We start from the raw sequence: 25,022 nt of genomic DNA on the forward strand, positions 1-25,022 counted from the left end.
GCAACAGGATAGACAAACAGTAGCAGCAGCTTATGTAAAGAGTAAAAAAAAGTTAGTGCAAAAGGGGTCAATGCAGATAGTCCAGGTAGCAATTTGGTTAACTATTTAGCAGTCTTATGGTTTGGGGGTAGAATCTGTTCAGGGTCCTGTTGGTTCCAGACTTGGTGCATCAGTACCGCTTACTGTGCAGTAGCAGAGAGAGCAGTCTATGACTTGGGTGACTGGAGTCATTAACAATTGTTTGTACCTTCCTCTGACACTGCCTGGTATAAGGGTCCTGGATGGCAGGATGCTTGGCCTCAGTGATGTACTGGACCGTAAGCATTAGCGCCTTATGGTCGGATGCCAAGCAGTTGCCATACCAGGCGGTGATGCAACCGTTCAGGATCTGTAGAACCTTTTGATGATCTGGGGACACATGCCAAATCTTTTCAGTCTCCTGAGGGGGAAAAGGTGTTGTCATTCCCTCTTCACGACTGTCTTGGTGTGTTTGGACCATGATAGCTTGTTGGTGATGTGGACACAAAGGAACTTGAAACTCTCAACCCGCTCCACTACAGCCCCGGGAGCGTGTTCAGCCCTCCTTTACCTGTAGTCCACGATCAGCGCCTTTGTCTTGCTCACGTTGAGGGAGGGATTGTTGTCCTGGCACCACACTGCCAGGTCTCTAACCTCCTCCCTATAGGCTGTCGCATTGTTGTCGGTGATCAGGCCTACCACCGTTGTGTAGTCAGCAAACTTAATGATGGCCACGCCATTGTGGGTGAACAGGAATTACAGGAGGGGACTGAGCACACCTCTGAGGGGCCCCCGTGTTGAGGATCAGCGTGGCAGATGTGTTGTTGCCTACCCTTACCACCTGGGGTCGGCCCGTCAGGAAATCCAGGATCCAGTTGCAGAGGGAGGTGTTTAGTCCCAGGGTTCTTAGCTTAGTGATGCGCTTGGAGGGCATTATGGTGTTGAACGTTGAGCTGTAGTCAATGAACAGCACTCTCACATAGGCGTTCCTCTGGTCCAGGTAGGAGAGAGCAGTGTGGAGTTCAATCACCTTATGCAGTGATGTAGGGCTGTTGCGGGTATCCTATTACCGCCACACCATCGATCTTGAGTCATGAAGGCAGTCAAATTCCACCTGACAGTTTAGTCACGGTAATTAGGCTTCTCCAAGCACATCTTTTAGACAACTAAAAGATATGCAACATGAAAATATTGTCTCATTTACATTGTGTAATTTTAACTAGCCCCGGCGATAGGCTATCCAAAGTCAATCCAATTTTGCCACGGTCTCACACCAGCCGGCTGAAGTTAATGGAGGAAATAATTAAAGTAACTCTTCCCACCTGCGAAAACACAAGAGACACCCACATCAAACCACACCCCCAAACCAACTCACGTTTCAATTCAGTCATCATGACAACGAGCATTTCTTAATGAACCAAATCTAAAATGAGGTCAAATCAGGAAGTGCGGTCGGCCTATAAACCTTTCTGCCTTGAAATTGAAAAGTGAGTTGGGCAGTGAGCGAGCGCTGGCTCAGGAGTGAATAGTGAAGCATGCTGAAATGTCTCTGGTCGCCATGGGAGACGTTGAATAATGCATGGTGAATAATGCATGGTAAAAGCAAAGGAATTTTCTCATCTCTCAGACAAGCACAACCGGTCTTTTCTCTCCTGGCTTAGTCTTAGCGTTTTGTTTCCACCACTACTGGTTTCCATTCTCAGTACAGTTCTAGGGAACGGCCCCAACCACACACACACACATGTTCCCACACACACCATTATTCTACAGAGTAATGACCAAATAGTAACTTGATACTCTTATTTACACCAAGTTGTTTTCCTCAACAAATCAATTCAGACCCGCCAAACCCAGATGTGCATCAGTGTGTGTGTTTCATGCAGAGGGGCATCTTTTCTCTATTTCCTCTTCTCTCATTCAGGAAGTGGACTAATGGCATTTGAGAGGATGGAGGGAGTGAAGAAAAAGGTGGGGGTCGAGGGCACAGGAGAGAGGGAGGGAGCTGTTAGTGAGTTCCTTCCTGTGCTGTGTCATTTGTATTTCCTGTGGTAATGGTGACCTTGAGACCAGTACACCCCCCCCCCCCCCCCACACACACACACACACAGGGTGAGGCAGGTTAGAGTGAGAGAGTTAGGTAGTATAGAAGAAGAGCAAGGCAGAGTGAGACAGTTTTGCTTTTTGAGCCAGTGTTGAGTCAGACAGAGTGATCCAGACAGTGAGACAGAGACGACACAGTGTGTTGGGATTCCACTCACGTCTATCCGAGTCTCTTTATTCTCTTCTGTAATCAGCTGACATGAGTTCCTCCCTCCCAGTGTTGGAACACACCTGAGGAACGCCACTCTATCCTGACACACACACACACACTTGGATACACACAAAGAATGCAGATGCACAGAACAGTGCTACTATAGGAATTAATAGAAAAATATTGAAATGAATAGCTATAGATGAATAAGTAATGAGAAGGATAGAGATAAAAAAGTTAGATAACTGTACAGTAGATAGATACAGTATATGTAAAAGGGTGGAGAATTGACAAGTTGTTTGGAATCTGGGTTGAGCAGGCAGCGTGAAGTAGAGGCAGACCACAAAGGAACAGTTTTAAACATGCATTTTTAGGCCGTGGCTACGGAGTTTTCGCCCCCACGCCACTCTGGAAACCTCTTTCTTAAAGCTAAGGATTCGGATCACTTTCTGCGCATGTGTTATTTTTACACACATATTCGTTTTTCTAACATAGCTGCTGCTCATACTCCCCCTCCCTTCACTCACCCTCTTCTGAACCATGATGATGTAGCCTATCTCTGCCTCACATTTCTGAACAGCTGGAGAGAAAAAAAACCTGCGGCGATTTGAACAACCATTCCAAAACATATATATTATGAAGGCGAAAACTTTCTCTGTCCGTCTGTTGAAACGTATATCGCAGTTGCACAAGCAGGACGCAGTCCCTACTCTACACATTTTGTGTGATGATGTAGGCTAATCTTTATAATTGCTGCCATATCGTAGTTTCTGGAAAAAGAACACTACTTGGCTGTCTGCCTCCTGCACAGTTTAGCCAGTGTTTGCAATGATGATGAAAAAAAAAACATTCAATCACTAATTAGACTACGTGTCTGTCTTGCTGCATTCCACCTCTGGGCAGCCAAACGTTCTAGGCAGCTGAGCGGTGCCATAGTTATGCCGATATCGTGGTGAGAGTAAATAGCTGCATGTAACTCATTAGCTAAGAAGAACATTACATCGCTAGACTGCCTCTTTGTGTCGTGGTTATGTTTGCAATACTGACAACCTAACTTTGTACGATCACATCAATAATGTATTTTGTGTACAACATGTAAATAGCTGCATGTAGCCTACTCCCCTCCTGAAAAAAATAACATGAAATCACGCTCTTGCTTACTGAGCCATGGACTGTAATAGACAGTTCGAACAGTTTTGCCTACAACGTGAAGTTTGTAGGCTACCTCAGTCACCAGACAAATGCGACGAAGGAGTGGGGAGCCGCAGCAGCGCACTCAGCACAGCAGCGGAGTGGACACACGGGGAAAAAAAGACAAAAAAATTCTGAACAGAAATATCCATATTTTCTTCCTGGGCAAATTGGGATACAGAAACTGTGTCCATAGCCACTCCATCATTTAAGGCACATGGTTCTCCAAAAAAAACGTGGCAATCAAGTTCCAAACATCAATCGATTCCCACAGTTAAGTTCTCGATATTTTGCTTTCAGTTTTCAGTTACTCCAGTTTCATTCCTATTTTACTTCATCATCATGCTAATTAAAATCAGAAACATACAAGCCATACAGAAAACAAAAATGGGCACAGGAACTGGTGCAGTCCAGCAGGCAGGTGTCCATTTTCTATATTATACAACTCAACACAAACTTAATTTGCTTTCACAAAGACTTATTCCACATTTTCTTGTGTTAACAGCCTGAATTCAAAATGGATTACATATATTTTTCTCACCCATCTACACACAATACCTCCATAATGACAAATAAAATAAAAAACTACTTTTTCAAAAGTTTTGCAAATGTATTGGAAATTAAAATACAGAAATATCTAATTTCTCAAGTATTCACACCCCTTTGCTATGGCATTGAGCTCAGGTTAATCCAATTTACTTTGATCATCCTTGAGACTTCACGACAACATGATTGGAGTCCACCTGTGGCTAATTCAAAAATATGGAACAACTCAGACTCTGCCTAGAGCTGGTCGTCTGACCAAACTTAGTAACCGGGCAAGAAGGACCATGGGTCAGGGAGGTGACCAAGAACCCAATGAACACGCTGACAGAACTACAGTTTCTTGGCTGAGATGGGATAACTTGCCAGAAGTACAACAATCTCTACAGCACTTCACCAATCTGGGCAGTTTGGGAGATTGGCCAGACAGAAACCACTCGTGAGAAAAAGGCACATGTCAGCACACCTGGAGTTTGCATAAGGCAAAAGATTCTGTGGTCTGATGAGACAAACATCTAAGTCTTTGTCCTAAAAGCGCAAATCATTGATGAGAACCTGCTTCAGAGTGCAAATGACCTTAGACTGGGGGCGAAGATTTACATTCCAACAGAACAATGATCACATACATACAGCATACAGTCAAAGCAACACTGAAATGGCTTCAGAACAAGAATGTGAAAGCCCAGACAAATACATTTGTAAAAATGTATAAAATCATGTTTTCACTTTGTCATTATGGAGTATTGTGTGTAGATTGGTGAGAAAATAAATACATGTAATACATTTCTAATTTAGGCTGTAACGCAACAGAATGTCAAGGGGTATGAATACTTTCTGAAGGAACATTATACAGTGGATTCAGGAAAGTATTCAGACCTCTTGACTTTTTCCACATTTTGTTACGTTACAGCCTTATTCTAAAATTATATAGTTTTCCCCCTCATTAATCTACACACAATACCCCATAATGACGAAGCAAAAACAGGTTTGTAGAAATTTTGCAAATTTATTACAAATAAAAAACTGAAATATACGCATTTACATAACAATTCAGACCCGTTACTCAGTACTTTGTTGAAGCATCTTTGGCAGCGATTTCAACCTCTAGTCTTCTTGGATATGACACTATAAGCTTGGCACACATGTATTTGGGGAGTTTCTCTCATTCTTCTCTGCAGATCCTCTCAAGCTCTGTCCGGTTGGAAGGGGAGCGTCGCTGGACAGCTATTTTCCGGTCTCTCCACAGATTTCGATCGGGTTCAATTCCGGGCTCTGGCTGGGCCACTCAAGGACATTCAGAGGCTTGTCCCGAAGCCATTGCTGCATTATCTTGGCTGTTGGCTTAGGGTCGTTGTCCTGTTGGAAGGTGAACCTTTCCTCAGTCTGAGGTCCTGAGCACTCTGGAGCAGGTTTTCATCAAGGAACTCTTTGTACTTTGCTCAGTTCATCTTTCCCTCGATCCTGACTAGTCTTCCAGTCACTGCCGCAGAAAAACATCCCCACAGCATGTCCTGCCACCACCATACTTCACCGTAGGGATCTACCAGGTTTCCTCACGATGTGACGCTTGGCATTCAGGCCAAAGAGTTTATCTTGGTTTCGTCAGACCAGATAATCTTGTTTGTCATATTCTGAGAGTCATTTAGGTGCCTTTTGGAAAACTCCAAGCGAGCTGTCAGTTGCCTTTTACTGAGGAGTGGCTTCTGTCTAGCCACTCTACCATAAAGGCCTGATTGGTGGAGTGCTGCAGAGATGGTTGTCCTTCTGGAAGGTTCTCCCATCTCCACAGAGGAACTCTGGAGCTCTGTCAGAGTGTCCATCGGGTTCTTGGTCATCTCCCTGACCAGGGCCCTTCTCCTCAGATTGCTCAATTTGGCCGGGCGGCCAGTTCTAGGAAGAGTCTTGGTGTTTCCAAACTTCTTCCATTGAAGAATGATGGAGGCCACTGTGTTCTTGGGGACCTGCAATGCTGCAGAAATGTTTTGGTACCCTTTCCCAGATCTGTGCCTCGACACAATCCTGTCTCGTAGCTCTACGGAGTATTCCATTCGGCCTCACGGCTTGGTTTTTGCTCTGACATGCACTATCAACTGTGGGACCTTATATGGGGGCTCCCGAGTGGCACAGCGGTCTAAGGCTTATATTGAAAGGTGTGTGCCTTTCCAAAACATGTCCAGTCAATTTAATTTACCACAAGGGTACTCCAATCAAGTTGTAGAAACATCTCAAGAATGTTTAATGGAAATAGGGTGCACCTAAGCTCAATTTCGAGTCTTATAGCAAAGGGTCTGAATACTTATGTAAATAATGTATTTCTGTTTTTATTTACATACGTTTGCAGAAATGTCTAAAAACATGTTTTCACGTTGTCATTAGGGGGTATTGTGTGTAGATTGAAGAGGAAATAAAGTTACAATTAACAAATTGTGGAAAAAGGGAAGGGGTCTGAATACTTTCCAAGTGTACTATATATAGCACAGTGTGAACACCTTTTTGACCAGAGGCATAGGGAGTTTGGAATGCAAGGTCACTCTGTTAACCTGTAGAATGGATGCTGAGGTTTTAGTGTAATACTAGACTGTCCTGAGATCAGTGTAACAGTATGGTTAGCATAGTGTAACCCTGTAACAATATAGTTAGTGTAGTGTAACCCTGTCCTCCAGAGTGGTGCTGTGAATAATTTAGATGACAAATGAGTTTGCCAGGAGGTCCAGGTGTTGTTCTGAGTGGGAGGGGTGAGAGTGTTTCCACTGCTTCAGGTTTCCTCAGTCACATCAAACACCTCAGAACTCAAAACTTAAAAGGTCCAATGCAGCCATTTTTATCTCAATATCAAATCATTTCTAGGTAACAATTATGTACCTTACCATGATTGTTTTTCAATTAAAATTTCAAAAACAAACAAACAGCTTCTTAGCAAAGGGCAATTTCTCAAGCAATAATTTAGCAAAGACTGTTTCAGGTAGCCTTCCATAAGCTTCCCACAATAAGTTGGCCCATTCCTCCTGACAGAGCTGGTGTAACTGAATCAAGGTTTGTAGGCCTCCTTGCTCGCACAAGCTTTTTATGTTCTGCCCACAAATTTCCTATGGGATTGAGGTCAGAGCATTGTGATGGCCACTCCAATACCATGACTTTGTTGTCCTTAAGCCATTTTGTCACAACTTTGGAAGTATGCTTGGGGTCATTGTCCATTTGGAAGACCCATTTGCGACCAAGCCTTAACTTCCTGACTGATGTCCTTAGATGTTGCTTCAATATATCCACCTAATTTTCTTCCCGCATGATGCCATCTATTTTGTGAAGTGCACCAGTCCCTCCTGCAGCAAAGCACCTCTTCAACATGATGCTGCCACCCCCTTGCTTCATGATTGGGATGGTGTTCTTTGGCTTGCAAGCCTCCCCCTTTTCCTCCAAACATAACGATGGTCATTAAGGCCAAACAGTTCTATTTTTGTTACATCAGACCAGAGGACATTTCTCAAAAAAGTACGATCTTTGTCCCCATGTACAGTTGCAAACCGTAGTCTGGCTTTTTTATAGCGGTTTTGGAGCAGTGGCTTCTTCCTTCCTGAGCGGCCTTTCAGGTTATGTCGATATAGGACTCGTTTTACTGTGGATATAGATACTTTTGTACCTGTTTCCTCCAGCACCTTCACAAGGTCCTTTGCTGTTGTTCTGGGATTGATTTGCACTTTTCGCATCAAATTACGTTCATCTCTAGGAGACAGAAGGCGTCTCCTTCCTGAGCAGTATGACGGCTGCGTGGTCCCATGGAGTTTATACTTGCTTACTGTTGATTGTACAGATGAACGTGGTACCTTCAGGCATTTGGAAATTGCTCCCAAGGATGAACCAGACGTGTGGAGGTCTACAAATTATTTTCTGAGGTCTTGGCTAATTTCTTTAGATTTTCCCATGTTGTCAAGCAAAGAGACACTGAGTTTGAAGGTAGGCCTTGAAATACATCTACAGGTACACCTTCAATTGACTCAAATGATGTTAATTAGCCTATCAGAAGTTCTAAAGCCATGACATGGAATGTCTGGAGTTTTCCAAGCTGTTTAAAGGCACAGTCAACTTAGTGTATGTAAACTTATGACCCACTGGAATTGTGATACAGTAAATTATAAGTAAAATAATCTGTCTGTAAACAATTTTTGGAAAAATGACTTATGCACAAAGTAGATGTCCTAACCGACTTGCCAAAACTATAATTTGTTAACCTCTCTGGGATATGTGGGACGCTAGCGACCAATTTCTAAAGACTGGTGGCATCCAGTGGAAGCGGTAGGAACTGCAATAAGGTCCCTTAGAAATCTGGATTCCCGTTGAAAACCATTGAAAAGAGTGACCCCCAAATGTTTTTATTCTGAATGGTTTGTCCTCTGGGTTTCGCCTGCTACATAAGTTATGTTATACTCAGACATGATTCAAACAGTTTTAGAAACTTCAGAGTGTTTTCTATCCAAATACTAATAATATGCATATCTTATCTTCTGGGGATGAGTAGCAGGCATCAGGATGTGAAAATACTGCCCCCTGTCACCAAGAAGTTAACAAGAAATTTGTGGAGTAGTTGAAAAACGAGTTTTAATGACTCCAACCTAAGTGTATGTAAACTTCCGACTTCAACTGTATATGTATGTATGTACGTACGTACAGTGGGGCAAAAAAGTATTTAGTCAGCCACCAATTGTGCAAGTTTTCCCACTTAAAAATATGACAGGCCTGTAATTTTCATCATAGGTACACTTCAACTATGACAGACAAAATTAGAAGAAAAAAAATCCAGAAAATCACATTGTAGGATTTTTTATGAATTTATTTGCAAATTCTGGTGGAAAATAAGTATTTGGTCAATAACAAAAGTTTATCTCAATACGTTGTTATATACCCTTTGTTGGCAATGACAGAGGTCAAACATGTTCTGTAAGTCTTCACAAGGTTTTCCACACTGTTGCTGGTTTTTTGGCCCATTCCTCCATGCAGATCTCCTCTAGAGTAGTGATGTTTTGGGGTTGTTGCTGGGCAACACAGACTTTCAACTCCCTCCAAAGATTTTCTATGGGATTGAGATCTGGAGACTGGCTAGGCCACTCCAGGACCTTGAAATGCTTCTTACGAAGCCACTCCTTCGTTGCCCGGGTGGTGTGTTTGGGATCATTGTCATGCTGAAAGACCCAGCCACGTTTCATCTTCAATGCCCTTGCTGATGGAAGGAGGTTTTCACTCAAAATCTCACGATACATGGCCCCATTCATTCTTTCCTTTACACGGATCAGTCGTCCTGGTCCCTTTGCAGAAAAACAGACCCAAAGCATGATGTTTCCACCCCCTTGCTTCACAGTAGGTATGGTGTTCTCTGGATGCAACTCAGCATTCTTTGTCCTCCAAACACGACGAGTTGAGTTTTTACCAAAAAAGTTATATTTTGGTTTCATCTGACCATATGACATTCTCCCAATCTTCTTCTGGATCATCCAAATGCTCTCTAGCAAACTTCAGACGGGCCTGGACATGTACTGGCTTAAGCAGAGGGACACGTCTGGCACTGCAGGATTTGAGTCCCTGGCGGCGTAGTGTGTTACTGATGGTAGGCTTTGTTACTTTGGTCCCAGCTCTCTGCAGGTCATTCACTAGGTCCTCCGTGTGGTTCTGGGATTTTTGCTCACCGTTCTTGTGATCATTTTCACCCCACGGGGTGAGATCTTGCATGGAGCCCCAGATCGAGGAAGATTATCAGTGGTCTTGTATGTCTTCCATTTCCTAATAATTGCTCCCACAGTTGATTACTTCAAACCAAGCTGCTTACCTATTGCAGATTCAGTCTTCCCAGCCTGGTGCAGGTCTACAATTTTGTTTCTGGTGTCCTTTGACAGCTCTTTGGTCTTGGCCATAGTGGAGTTTGGAGTGTGACTGTTTGAGGTTGTTGACAGGTGTCTTTTATACTGATAACAAGTTCAAACAGGTGCTATTAATACAGGTAACGAGTGGAGAACATAGGAGCCTCTTAAAGAAGAAGTTACAGGTCTATGTGAGCCAGAAATCTTGCTTGTTTGTAGGTGACCAAATACTTATTTTCCACCATAATTTGCAAATAAATTCATTAAAAATCCTACAATGTGATTTTCTGGATTTTTCCCCCTCATTTTGTCTGTCATAGTTGAAGTGTACCTATGATGAAAATTACAGGCCTCTCTCATCTTTTTAAGTGGGAGAACTTGCACAATTGGTGGCTGACTAAATACTTTTTTGCCCCACTGTATGTGTCTTTTGTATGTTTTTTTATACAATACATGCAACATATAAGTCAGATATTACAATAATCTCCTATGAATCTTGTATGTGTATTTGCTGCCATATAGTTACACATTCCAGTTCGAATATATAAGAATCTTGTTAAATTCTTCTATATCGTTTTTCGATATTGGTGTGTACACATGGCATTGTTTAATCTGTAAACCATGGTAACACACAAAACACACACAGTCCAACCTGGCGTACGTAAGACTTACCAACTGTGTTCCTAATGAGAGCTTGAAAGGTATGTGTGTGGTTGAGGTGACGTTCAGTTTAATTCAGAAATAAATTAAAACAACTCCTGTGGTAGCTCTGTGTTTTAGCCAGGGGCTGGGAGCTTGTTGTGTAGAGACTCTCTGTGTTGTGTGTTGCAGGGGCTTTGGGGCTGGGAGCTTGTTGTGTAGAGACTCTCTGTGTAGTGTGTTGCAGGGGCTTTGGGTCTGGGAGCTTGTTGTGTAGAGACTCTCTGTGTAGTGTGTTGCAGGGGCTTTGGGGCTGGGAGCTTGTTGTGTAGAGACTCTCTGTGTAGTGTGTTGCAGGGGCTTTGGGGCTGGGAGCTTGTTGTGTAGAGACTCTCTGTGTGGTGTGTTGCAGGGGCTTTGGGGCTGGGAGCTTGTTGTGTAGAGACTCTCTGTGTAGTGTGTTGCAGGGGCTTTGGAGCTGGGAGCTTGTTGTGTAGAGACTCTCTGTGTAGTGTGTTGCAGGGGCTTTGGGGCTGGGAGCTTGTTGTGTAGAGACACTCTGTGTAGTGTGTTTTTGGGGCTGGGAGCTTGTTGTGTAGAGACTCTGTGTTGTGTGTTGCAGGGGCTTTGGGGCTGGGAGCTTGTTGTGTAGAGACTCTGTGTGGTGTGTTGCAGGGGCTTTGGGGCTGGGAGCTTGTTGTGTAGAGACTCTCTGTGTAGTGTGTTGCAGGGGCTTTGGGGCTGGGAGCTTGTTGTGTAGAGACTCTCTGTGTAGTGTGTTGCAGGGGCTTTGGGGCTGGGAGCTTGTTGTGTAGAGACACTCTGTGTAGTGTGTTTTTGGGGCTGGGAGCTTGTTGTGTAGAGACTCTCTGTGTTGTGTGTTGCAGGGGCTTTGGGGCTGGGAGCTTGTTGTGTAGAGACTCTGTGTGGTGTGTTGCAGGGGCTTTGGGGCTGGGAGCTTGTTGTGTAGAGACTCTCTGTGTAGTGTGTTGCAGGGGCTTTGGGGCTGGGAGCTTGTTGTGTAGAGACTCTCTGTGTAGTGTGTTGCAGGGGCTTTGGGGCTGGGAGCTTGTTGTGTAGAGACTCTTCTGTGTAGTGTGTTGCACAGGCTTTGGGGCTGGGAGCTTGTTGTGTAGAGACCCTCTATGTAGTGTGTTGCAGGGGCTTTGGGGCTGGGAGGTTATTGTTTTTGTTTATCCCCATGGAGGAGGCTGCTGTGCTGTGGGGGCAGGGAATATCTTGGTAATGTTTTTCTTGTTGCTTTATTTGGCAAAGGCTGCCTTGTCAGCAGGTCAGGTAGATATTTCTCTCCCCCCCTCTTTCTTGCGCACATGAACACAGGTACACGCTCTCTCTCGCTCGCTCGCTGTCTCTCGCTCTCGCTTGCTCTCTCTCGCTCGCTCTCTCTCGCTCTCTCTCTCTCGCTCTCTCTCGCTCTCTCTCTCTCGCTCTTTCTTTCTCTCTTACTCTCAGCAGACTCAGCAGACCTCCAGGCTGCCAGTGAGTGAAAAGCATGCTGGGTAAACCGGAGTTAGAGGAGAAACAGAGGCAGGGGGAAAAAACAGTAACACTTCCAGAGTGCATTACTTTGAACACACACACACACACACACACACACACACACACACACACACACACACACACACACACACACACACACACACACACACACACAAGTATTTAACACACCTTTCCTGAACAATGTTCTCCACCACTGAGCCATCATTCCATACCTTCATCTGTTTAAGCACAGTACACAAACTCTGTTTACACATAGAGCAGTACCTTATGAAATTAAATGGCTATTTCAAAACAAGAATTATATGTATGCTGTCCCCAAACATTAGTGGGAGAGACAAAAGAGGATGACATGGGAGTGTGGGGAGGAAAGGGGGTAACTGTGTTGCAGTCTGACCTAAAAAGTCAGCCAGCGGAAACTTCAGAGAGTTTGGGTCTGTCTCACAGCAGCTTTTTACACCCAGTCTATGCCTAGGGAGAGAAAGAGAGAGCGAGAGAGATAGAGAGAGAGGATGAATGTACAGGGAGAGAGAGGACAACTGAAGGGCGGTAACTATCTTTACTGTCACTCACCACTGATAACACCTCTTTGCAGACCACCAGCATTTTGCTTCCCTCCTCTACCCTTAAATACGCTCCTGTCTGTGGCCATCTCCCTGCCTCCCTGCCCATAGCCATTGTCTGGTGGTATGTTTGGGACTTGGTAATATTGGGGAGTTTGTAAAATAGCACAGGAAGCAGTCCGAGGCAGTGTTGAAATGTGCCCGCACCGCCTGTCTGGGGGAAAACAAATAAGGAGTAAAAATAACCAGGGAGGCCGGCAGAAACACACAGGAAAGAGACCACCGAGACAGAGGAGGGAGGCTCGTTTGATCATGACATGATAGCAAAGAAACTGGGATACTGTTATGATTTGCTCCTGTATAATAAGTAGAGTCATGCGCTGGATTATGGATTTTACTAGGGTTCTGGGAGGTTGAGTTTGCCAAGATATTGTGGGATATTGGTGGCAATTATTTTGGTCTCCTGTTGGTGGGATGTTGGATGCCTTTGGAGCATTGTTAGATTGGTGTGTCACTGATACACCACCACCACCATGGTCTAACCTCACTTACTGTGTGTGTGTGTGTGTGTGTGTGTGTGTGTGTGTGTGTGTGTGTGTGTGTGTGTGTGTGTGTGTGTGTGTGTGTGTGTGTGTGTGTGTGTGTGCGCACGTGCGTGTATCTTCCAGAGTGCAGCAGCAGCACCCAGTCCCATCCTTGGGAACCTTCCCACAGGAGAGGGAATGCCAGTGGGTCCTGTACCTCCAGGATTCTTCCAGGTACACACACACACATTGTTGAATTTATAAAGCAGAAAGGGGTCTTCCCTGTGCTCTGGCTGAACGGGCTACAGGGAAGTATTTAACATGGCACTCAGCCGATTGCTGTGCGTCATTGCGGTGGCCACACAGTTCCTGCTGTGTTATCTTGTGTGTGTGTGTGGGAGACAGACAACCATTTTCTATCAGATTAGTAGCTACAGATTATGACCAACAGAACATTCTGTCCTATAGCCAGAACAGATACCACTGACACCAGGCAGGTACTCTCACTGTTGTCCAATGCGTCATTAATGGCAACCCCTTGTCTTCAGGACTTTTTGAATTGAAGCAGAAGAGGCTAGAGGAGTTGAGTGGGGAGTTACCATGGAACTGCAGAAAAAACAAAAATCTTCTGCTAAACTGACTGGATTGAAGTAGAATCGAGATCATCCCCGCTAGTTGTACTTATAACAGAGCCCATCTTCAATACCCATGTCCCTCCACAGACCCTCCTACCAGCTGCATTAGATGGTAACTGTTTGTGTGTTTGTATGTGTGCTGGTTGGGTTAGAGGAGGCTACCTGTACTTCATCCTCTTACAACAACACTGCATGTTCACAGAGACTAATTTAATCATCTTTCCATTTGTGTATGTTTTAGCAATACATGGACGTTACGCTCTGTAGCAGGGAGTTGATTTGCTTTTGTGTACAGTACCAGTCAAAAGTTTGGACACGCCTACTCATTCCAGGGTTGTTCATTTTTTTTACTATTTTCTACTTTGTAGAATAATAGTAAATGCATCAAAACTATGAAATAACACATATGGCATCATGTCATAACCAAAAAGCAAATCAAAACATATTTGGTATTTGAGATTCTTCAAAGTAGCCACCCTTTGCCCTGATGACAGCTTTGCACACTCTTGGCATTCTCTCAACCAGCTTCATGAGGTAGTCACCTGGAGTGACAGGTGTACCTCAATTAACAGGTGTACCTTGTTAAATGTTAATTTGTGGAATTTCTTTCCTTAAAATGTTTGAGCCAATCAGTTGTGTTGTGACAAGGTAGGGGTGGTATACCGAAGTATATTTGGTATACAGAAGTATATTTGGTATACAGAAGTATATTTGGTATACAGAAGTATATTTGGTATACAGAAGTATATTTGGTATACAGAAGCTGGTATTTGGTATACAGAAGCTGGTATTTGGTATACCGAAGCTGGTATTTGGTATACAGAAGCTGGTATTTGGTAGAAGACCAAGTCCATATTATGTCAAGAATAGCTCAAATAAACAAAGAGAAACGACAGTCCATCATTACTTTATGACATGAAGGTAAGTCAATGCGGAACATTTCAAGAACTTTGAAAGTTTCTTCAAGTGCAGTCATAAAAACCATCAAGCGTTATGATGAAATTGATGAACTGGCTCTCCTGAGGACCGCCACAGGAAAGGAAGACCCAGAGTTACCTCTGCTGCAGAGGATATGGTCATTAGAGTTACTAGCCTCAGAAATTGCAACCCAAATATATGCTTCACAGAGTTCAAGTAACAGACACATCTCAACATCAACTGTTTAGAGGAAACTGCGTGAATCAGGCCTTCATGGTCAAATGCAAAGAAACCACTACTAAAGGACACCAATAAGAAGAAGAGACTTGCTTGGGCCCAGAAACATGAGCAATGGAGATTAGACTGGTGGAAATCTATCCTTTGGTCTGATGAGTCCAAATTTGAGATTTTTGATTCCAACTACCGTGTCTTTGTGAGATTCAGAGTAGGTGAACGGATGATCTCCGCATGTGTGGTTCCCACCGTGAAGAATAGGAAGAGGTGTGATGGTGTGGGGGTGCTATGCTGGTGTCACTGTCTGTGATTTCTTTAGGATTCAAGGCACACTTAACCAGCATGGCAACCACAACATTCTGCAGCAATAAGCCATCCCATCTGGTTTGTGCTTAGTGGGACGATCATTTGTTTTTCAACAGGTCAATGACCCAACACACCTCCAGGCTGTGTAAGGGCTATTTGACTAAGACGGAAAGTGATGGAGTGCTGCATCAGATGACCTGGCCTCCACAATCACCCGACCTCAACCCAATTGAGATGGTTTGGGATGAGTTGGACTGCAGAGGGAAGGAAAAGCAGCCAACAAGTGCTCAGCATTTGTGGAAACTCCTTCAAGACTGTTGATGCTGGTTGAGAGAATGCCAAGAGTGTGCAAAGCTGTAATCAAGGCAAAGGGTGGCTACTTTGAAGAATCTAAAATCTATTTTGATTTAACACTTTTTTGGTTACTACATGAGTCCATGTGTGTTATTTCATAGTTGTGATGTCATCACTATTATTCTACAATGTAGAAAATAATACAAATAAAGAAAAACCCTTGAATGAGTAGGTGTGTCCAAACATTTGACTGGTACTGAATATGTGCATGTTAGTGTGTGTGTGTTGGTGCACAGGTGTGTGTGTGTGTCTGAGCAGTATGAGCTTCCTCTCTTAGGCAGTCAGTCTCTCCATTACATTAGTCAGTCGGCTGGTAGCGCATTGATTAAATGTCATTAACAGTCAAACTCAGTAGCTCACGTCTGACACTTAGATCAATAGCCTTCGTGGCAATATTTCAGATCAGCTTTTCAGAAATCTCAAACTTGAGTCAAAACACACCCTTTTCCACCAACTCCTGGTCCCCCGATCCTTGCTGAAAATCAATCATTGTTGTTGTTTGGAGCCGTCTTTGAAGAGGATTTCTTGTCAAGGCCAATCAGGGTCTGAGACAGAGCAGACTAGTTCCTCCCTGAGATTCTTACAGAGGCCAAACTGAATGATCAACACATGCCTATGCAGCTTTGAATCAACAAACAAACTAGCCACAACACAGGCACTGACTGGCAGACACACACATGCACACACAACCCAACTGGCTCCATAATCCATATTCATTCATGTCTTTTGACTTACTCTAATTTACTCACTTCTTTGCACTTTTGCTCATTCACAAATAAATGTAATAATATATTAATTCATCTGTATACACTTATATTATTTCTTAGACTCTGCTATTCTCTTTTTACCTTTTCAAGGGCTGAAATACACCTGGGCTGAAATACACATAAGACAATAAGAAACATAATAGTACATGATAATCTCTGTGTTGTAAAGTCTATGTCCATTTAATTTGGATCCAAACAGAGAGGAAAGTAGGTAGCAGAGGGACTGGATGTCAACTGGATGTCACTGCCACCTAGTGGTGTGTTATGGTACGGCGTCCTAGCGTTGCGTTTTGGTATTGCCACTTAGTGGTGTGTAATGATACTGCTCCCTAGTGGTGTGTTATGGTACTGCCCCTAGTGGTGTCTTATGGTACTGCTACCTAGTGGTGTCTTATGGTACTGCTACCTAGTGGTGTCTTATGATACTGCTCCCTAGTGGTATAATACTGCTCCCTAGTGGTGTCTTATGATACTGCTCCCTAGTGGTGTCTTATTATACTGCTCCCTAGTGGTGTGTTATGGTACTGCTTCTCTGTAGCTCACATCATTGGTTGGGTTTGGTTCAATAGCGGTGCGTGGGTAAAATCCCTGTGGAAGCCAAGCCAGTAAAAAAGCCATATTCCAACCTATGTTGTGATAATTGTGTTATTTTCTCTATAACCCATTCGTTCATATGCCACCATGATATACAATAAAGCCGAGACAACAAAAAGACAAAAGTCACACAGAGGCGGAATAAATTCAACTACACATTTGTTTTTTGTTTTTATCACAAAACCAGAGAGCAACATATTGCATGTAACAAACAGTTACATGACCCACAGCATGGTCAGCCAGGCATGTTTTAGACAGTTTACTAAGTAACTACTGATTTTAGAACAACGGAGTTGCCGCAAGTCAGCATAAAGACAACAGGAGCACTGCCTGCGCTATTCTAGCACCATTTCAACTTAAACATTATCAAATCAACTAGGCTATAATACAGTGAAAACAAACTTAAAGATACCAACAATTATTTAGTCCAATCAATCTTCCTAAATATCATGTGGCTGTCCATGGTACTGATTTCTTTCTTTCTGTGTGTGTGTGCGTGTGCAAGTAAAAAATGTTGACTCATCCTACTTGTAGACCAATGCCATCCACCTCTCTTTCATGTTGGCAAAATGGTCTACTCCTTTGTCATACAGTATGTTTTTAGTTTTTGTTATCATAGGCTACCTAGCAAAAATATCTTGCTAGCCTAACTTCCTTGCATGGTCAACAATGAACCAGCTAAGTTAGCTAGCTAGTTAACTTGAGCCTAGTCTACATCTAGGCTACATATTGAACTTAATTTGTCTCAGGCCAGGGGCACAATATATACATTTATGGTTAGATCAGAATCACCTTCATAATCATACAGAGAATGTACAGAGAATTAAGTCAAAACCACAAGTTCAAATCCCCATCTCCATCCATGTCTTAGGAAAAGGTCATTTTAGCAAGCTAGCTACTACAGGACAACAACAAAAGCAGCCCAGAAACATAAAAAAATAAAATAATGTTTGCGTTGGATGTGATTTGATTGGTGTGAAGCCAAATCCAAACTGCCAACCCTTGGGGGGTGTTTTACTGTGCCAGGACAACCCAACGTTGAGCTCAACTGAACGCTGATTGGCTAATTCTTTTATACTTTTTTTTATCAAGGGAAGCCAAATGCTTGCTGGCATCAATCAATCAAATGTTATGGAGTCATACTCTTTTGGTCCAGACAGCATCAAATACATGGGCTACCCATACTGAGACAGAGGGACGCTGTTTCCCTTGCTCGGATGACTTTTCCGGTGAGATTCAGCTACTTGCGAATTGAAGGGAAATTATGAAAACACAGAGATTCTAAAGATAAATTATTTTATCCTTTTTATTTTTGAATTTGTCAAATATTTTGCAAAGCCTTCCCTTGGCATCCATGAATACACACAACTGGTTTGGTTTAGTTTGAATTGACCCCAACATTTATGGGACAGTTCATTGTGTGTGGTGAAGACATTGGATAGCAGACACACACAATAGCAACATTATATTTCAATCACAGAACACAAACATGTTAATCCTACAGGTAACACACTGAAACATGCATAGTAGTTAGTCATGGGAGTGTAGAAGTGTCATAACTGACTGTCATACTAACATTGCTAGCATTCATTATCATATACTTTATCTCTTTCCATCAGACTTTATCTCTCCCTAACTCTATCGTCCTCTATCCCCCCTCTCTCTTTGTGTGTGTACTGGTATGTGTGTGCATGCTTGTAACCCTGTGTGTATGTTTTGTGTGTGTGTTTGTTTGCGCGTGTGTACCTTCACAGTCGTTCATGTCACCTCGTTATCCTGGTGGGCCCAGACCTCCCCTCAGAATACCTAATCAGGTAAGATCACTGATGCACAGACACGCTCCTCAGGCTACAATAGGATATGTACCCTCATCTTTTTTTTATTTCCCTTCACTTGAATCTGCTTCTATTTACAGTGGGGCAAAAAAGTATTTAGTCAGCCACCAATTGTGCAAGTTCTCCCACTTAAAAAGATGAGAGAGGCCTCTAATTTCCATCATAGGTACACTTCAACTATGACAGACAAAATGAGAAGAAAAAAAATCCAGAAAATCACATTGTAGGATTTTTAATGAATTTATTAGCAAATTATGGTGGAAAATAAGTATTTGGTCACCTATAAACAAGCAAGATTTCTGGCTCTCACAGACCTGTAACTTCTTCTTTAAGAGGCTCCTCTGTCCTCCACTCGTTAACTGTATTAATGGCACCTGTTTGAACTTGTTATCAGTATAAAAGACACCTGTCCACAACCTCAAACAGTCACACTCCAAACTCCATTATGGCCAAGACCAAAGAGCTGTCAAAGGACACCAGAAACAAAATTGTAGACCTGCACCAGGCTAGGAAGACTAAATCTGCAATAGGTAAGCAGCTTGGTCTGAAGAAATCAACTGTGGGAGCAATTATTAGGAAATGGAAGACATACAAGACCACTGATAATCTCCCTCGATCTGGGTCTCCACGCAAAATCTCACCCCGTGGGGTCAAAATGATCACAAGAACGGTGAGCAAAAATCCCAGAACCACACGGAGGGACCTAGTGAATGACCTGCAGAGAGCTGGGACCAAAGTAACAAAGCCTACCATCAGTAACACTCTACGCCGCCAGGGACTCAAATCCTGCAGTGCCAGACGTGTCCCCCTGCTTAAGCCAGTACATGTCCAGGCCCGTCTGAAGTTTGCTAGAGAGCATTTGGATGATCCAGAAAAAGATTGGGAGAATGTCATATGGTCAGATGAAACCAAAATATAACTTTTTGGTAAAAACTCAACTCGTCGTGTTTGGAGGACAAAGAATGCTGAGTTTCATCCAAAGAACACCATACTGTGAAGCATGGGGGTGGAAACATCATGCTTTGGGGCTGTTTTTCTGCAAAGGGACCAGGACGACTGATCCATGTAAAGGAAAGAATGAATGGGGCCATGTATTGTGAGATTTTGAGTGAAAACCTCCTCCCATCAGCAAGGGCATTGAAGATGAAACGTGGCTGGGTCTTTCAGCATGACAATGATCCCAAACACACCACCCGGGCAACGAAGGAGTGGCTTCGTAAGAAGCATTTCAAGGTCCTGGAGTGGCCTAGCCAGTCTCCAGATCTCAACCCCATAGAAAATCTTTGGAGGGAGTTGAAAGTCCGTGTTGCCCAGCAACAGCCCCAAAACATCACTGCTCTAGAGGAGATCTGCATGGAGGAATGGGCCAACATACCAGCAACAGTGTGTGAAAACCTTGTGAAGACTTACAGGAAACGTTTGACCTCTGGTATATAACAAAGTATTGAGATAAACTTTTGTTATTGACCAAATACTTATTTTACACCAGAATTTGCAAATAAATTCATTAAAAATCCTACAATGTGATTTTCTGGATTTTTTTTCTTCTCATTTTGTCTGTCATAGTTGAAGTGTACCTATGATGAAAATGACAGGCCTCTCTCATCTTTTTAAGTGGGAGAACTTGCACAATTGGTGGCTGACTAAATACTTTTTTGCCCCACTGTATATCTTATTTGACTACATTATATTGTCTTGTCTTACCCTCTTTGACCAGGTTTGGACATGATTATGTGTATAGCCCCTTAGCTTTACTCTATGTTAATGATTTTGTGTTATATTTTGTGATGATGATGACGATTTCGGCTCAGGCAATGGGGGTCCATGGTAACCAGCCTATGCTACCCAGCGGAATGGACCCCACAAGACAGCAAGGTGTGTGTCACACATACACACCACAGAGTCTTACTCACATACAAGGACTGCGAGCTGATAGCGCTCTGTTTTTTTCAGGGCATCCAAATATGGGCGGGCCCATGCAGCGAATGACTCCACCCAGAGGGATGGTCCCTCTTGCGCCACAGGTATGTGATTGGATGAAATCTCCAGGTTTGCGTAAGTTTAAACTCCTTCGGTAACATTAGCGTATGTTTGGCTGTTTGTGTTTGTAGGTGGGTGAATATATTTGTTTTTATGTGTGGTAGTATACAATAGTAGTATTTCTACTCTCCACCTGTGGATCCTGTTTGAGTTGTGTACATTACTTTACAGTAGTTTGACCTTGGGTTTCTCTTTTCCAGAACTACGGTGGGGGGATGAGACCTCCTCTAAATGCACTCGTTGGCCCTGGGATGCCTGGCATGAACATGTGAGCACTCTGTCATCGATACACACAAACACATACACACACTACACACACATACAGTGCATTCGGAAAGTATTCAGACCCCTTGACTTTTTCACATTTTGTTACGTTATAGTTTTATTCTAAAATGTATTATGCACAATACCCCATAATGACAAAGCAAAAACAGGTTAAGAAACTTTTGCTAATTTATATTAAAAAAATAAATAAATGAAATATCACATTTACATAAGTATTCAGAACCTTTACTCAGTACTTTGTTGAAGCACCTTTGGCAGTGATTACAGCATCAAGTCTTCTTGAGTATGATGCTACAAGCTTGGCACACATGTATTTGGGGAGTTTCTCCCATTCTTCTTTGCAGATCCTCTCAAGCTCTGTCAGGTTGGATGGGGAGCGTTGCTGCACAACTATTTTCAGGTCTCTCCAGAGATGTTTGATCAGGTTCAAATCCGGGCTCTGGCTGGGCCACTCAAGGACATTCAGATACTTGTTCTGAAGCCACTCCTGTGTTGTCTTGGCTCTGTGCTTAGGGTTGTTTTCCTGTTGGAAGGTGAACCTTCACCCCAGTCTGAGGTCCTGAGCGCTCTTGAGCAGGTTTTCATCAAGCATCTCTCTGTACTCAGCTAGGTTCATCTTTCCCTCGATCCTGACTGGTCTCCCAGTCCCTGCCGAAAAACATCTCCACAGCATGATGCTGCCACCGTAGGTAAGGATGGTGCCAGGTTTCCTCCAGAAGTGACGCTTGGCATTCAGGCCAAAGAGTTCAATCTTGGTTTCATCAGACCAGAGAATCTTGTTTCTCATGGTCTGAGAGTCTTTGGGTGTCTTTTGGCAAACTCCAAGCGGGCTGTCATGTGCCTTTTACTGAGGAGTGGCTTCCGTCTGGCCACTCTACCATAAAGGCCTGATTGGTTGTCCTTCTGGAAGGTTTTCCCATCTCCACAGAGGCACTCTAGAGCTCTGTCAGAGTGACCATTGGGTTCTTGGTCACCTTCCTGACCAAGGCCCTTCTCCCTTGATTGCTCAGTTTGGCCGGTCGGCCAGCTCTAGGAAGAGTCTTGGTGGTTCCAAACGTCTTCCATTAAAAGAATGATGGAGGACACTATGTTCTTGGGGATCTTCAATGCTGCAGAAATGTTTTGGTAACCTTTCCCAGATCTGCGCCTTGACACAATCCCGTCTCAAAGCTCTACAGACAATTCCTTCGACCTTATGGCTTGGTTTTTGCTCTGGCATACACTGTCAACTGTGGGACCTTATAGACAGGTATGTGCCTTTCCAATCATGTCCAATCAATTGAATTTATCACAGGTGGACTCCAATCAAGTTGTAGAAACATCTCAAGGATGATCAATAGAAATAGGATGTACCTGAACTCAATTTCGAGTCTCATAGCAAAGGGTCTGAATACGGTAAATAAGGTATTTCTGTTTTTCCCAAAAACCTTTCACTTTGTCATTATGGAGTATTATGTGTAGATTCCCTAGGATTTTTTTACTTAAAAAATAAAATAAAATCTAGAATTATGCTGTAACGTAACAGAAATGTGGGAAAAGTCCAAACTTTCCAAAGGCACTGTACATTTGTATTCATTTTATTTTTATTTAACTAGGCAAGTCAGTTAAGAACAAATTCTTATTTACAATGACTGCCTACCCCGGCTAAACCTGGACGACGCTGGGCCAATTGTGCACCTCCCTATATACATACACACACTACACACAAAAACATGTGCACACACACACAAACACACAATGAACAGACACGGCACTGTAAACATACAATCCACACCGTCCTTTAACTCTTCCCCCCCAAAGGATGTGGTTACGCAAGAGCTCTATAAAAACAATATTTCCTCAATCCGTCACTAGATACGATCACTACCCTCAGAGCTGATTATGATTGGATGTGCTGTCCTCTCTTCCTTTCTCTGGCCTCTAAATGATGTGTTCTTGCCAATACTGTTGACGGGAAATAGAACAACCCAGGACTGTGTAAGAACAGAGTGAACTAAAGTGTGTGTGTGTGTGTGTGTGTATATTTTAGGGGACCTGGTGGGGGTAGACCTTGGCCAAATCCTCAAAACGCCAACTCAGTGAGTAACCAGAAAAACAAACTTTAACACAACCACCAAGACAGATACCTAAATATACCAAAATAACAATAAAACAGCAAATATTTTAATTTAAAAAACAAAAACATACATTTCCTGAAGAGAGGATTTGAATAAAGAGAAATGCTATTTTCTCACTCTCTCTCTCTCTTTGTCTGTCTGTAGATCCCCTACTCCTCTGCGTCTCCAGGAAGTTATGTGGTATGTATATAGTATGACCCTCTATAGTATGACCCTGTATATAGTATTCTTATTTACATTATTGTGTTCTTGTTGTTTTTATATCTTGTGTTTTGTTCTACCCTGTTATTTTTGGCATTACATTGTTATTGATAACTGCATTGTTGGGATTAGAGCTGCAAGAAAAGCATTTCACTGTATTTGAGCATGTGACATTAAAACTTGATACTTGAAACTATGTGACTGGAAGTTGGTTGTCTGTATTTGCCTGTTAGTTACAAGGCACTATATAGTGTATTGTCTTTATAGATATTAGGAGCATTGTATTGTTGGTGTGTAGTTGCTATGAGGCATTAATCTCCCAATTATCAACTCTCATTTTAGGGTCCGCCGGGAGGAGGGGGGCCACCTGGTACTCCAATAATGCCCAGCCCAGCAGGTAGTGTGTGTGTGTGTTTGGGGGGCCTTGACCTGAGTGGGGCTAATGGATGTACAGTGCCTTGCGAAAGTATTCGGCCCCCTTGAACTTTGCGACCTTTTGCCACATTTCAGGCTTCAAACATAAAGATATAAAACTGTATTTTTTTGTGAAGAATCAACAACAAGTGGGACACAATCATGAAGTGGAACGACATTTATTGGATATTTCAAACTTTTCTAACAATTCAAAAACTGAAAAATTGGGCGTGCAAAATTATTCAGCCCCTTTACTTTCAGTGCAGCAAACTCTCTCCAGAAGTTCAGTGAGGATCTCTGAATGATCCAATGTTGACCTAAATGACTAATGATGATAAATACAATCCACCTGTGTGTAATCAAGTCTCCGTATAAATGCACCTGCACTGTGAGAGGTCCGTTAAAAGCGCAGAGAGCATCATGAAGAACAAGGAACACGCCAGGCAGGTCCGAGATACTGTTGTGAAGAAGTTTAAAGCCGGATTTGGATACAAAAAGATTTCCCAAGCTTTAAACATCCCAAGGAGCACTGTGCAAGCGATAATATTTAAATGGAAGGAGTATCAGACCACTGCAAATCTACCAAGACCTGGCCGTCCCTCTAAACTTTCAGCTCATACAAGGAGAAGACTGATCAGAGATGCAGCCAAGAGGCCCATGATCACTCTGGATGAACTGCAGAGATCTACAGCTGAGGTGGGAGACTCTGTCCATAGGACAACAATCAGTCGTATATTGCACAAATCTGGCCTTTATGGAAGAGTGGCAAGAAGAAAGCCATTTCTTAAAGATATCCATAAAAGTGTTGTTTAAAGTTTGCCACAAGCCACCTGGGAGACACACCAAACATGTGGAAGAAGGTGCTCTGGTCAGATGAAACCAAAATTGAACTTTTTGGCAACAATGCAAAACGTTATGTTTGGCGTAAAAGCAACACAGCTCATCACCCTGAACACACCATCTCCACTGTCAAACATGGTGGTGGCAGCATCATGGTTTGGGCCTGCTTTTCTTCAGCAGGGACAGGGAAGATGGTTAAAATTGATGGGAAGATGGATGGAGCCAAATACAGGACCATTCTGGAAGAAAACCTGATGGAGTCTGCAAAAGACCTGAGACTGGGACGGAGATTTGTCTTCCAACAAGACAATGATCCAAAACATAAAGCAACATCTACAATGGAATGGTTCAAAAATAAACATATCCAGGTGTTAGAATGGCCAAGTCAA

General features: G+C 43.1%; 1 protein-coding gene across 1 annotated transcript in view; it reads left to right on the forward strand.

Annotated features, from left to right (window-relative positions):
- LOC109881430 (single-stranded DNA-binding protein 2) overlaps positions 1-25,022 on the forward strand; it is a 98,797-nt gene that overhangs the window by 70,148 nt on the left and 3,627 nt on the right. The window contains exons 5-12 of the mRNA XM_020473570.2: positions 13,238-13,327; positions 18,656-18,715; positions 20,548-20,611; positions 20,690-20,760; positions 20,977-21,044; positions 23,091-23,139; positions 23,323-23,358; positions 23,722-23,776. Of these exons, the coding sequence (XP_020329159.1) occupies positions 13,238-13,327; positions 18,656-18,715; positions 20,548-20,611; positions 20,690-20,760; positions 20,977-21,044; positions 23,091-23,139; positions 23,323-23,358; positions 23,722-23,776 (493 nt within the window). The remainder of the gene's footprint in view (positions 1-13,237; positions 13,328-18,655; positions 18,716-20,547; positions 20,612-20,689; positions 20,761-20,976; positions 21,045-23,090; positions 23,140-23,322; positions 23,359-23,721; positions 23,777-25,022) is intronic.

The sequence above is a fragment of the Oncorhynchus kisutch genome, linkage group LG3 (assembly GCF_002021735.2).
Source record: "Oncorhynchus kisutch isolate 150728-3 linkage group LG3, Okis_V2, whole genome shotgun sequence".
Taxonomy (NCBI): Eukaryota; Metazoa; Chordata; class Actinopteri; order Salmoniformes; family Salmonidae; genus Oncorhynchus; species Oncorhynchus kisutch.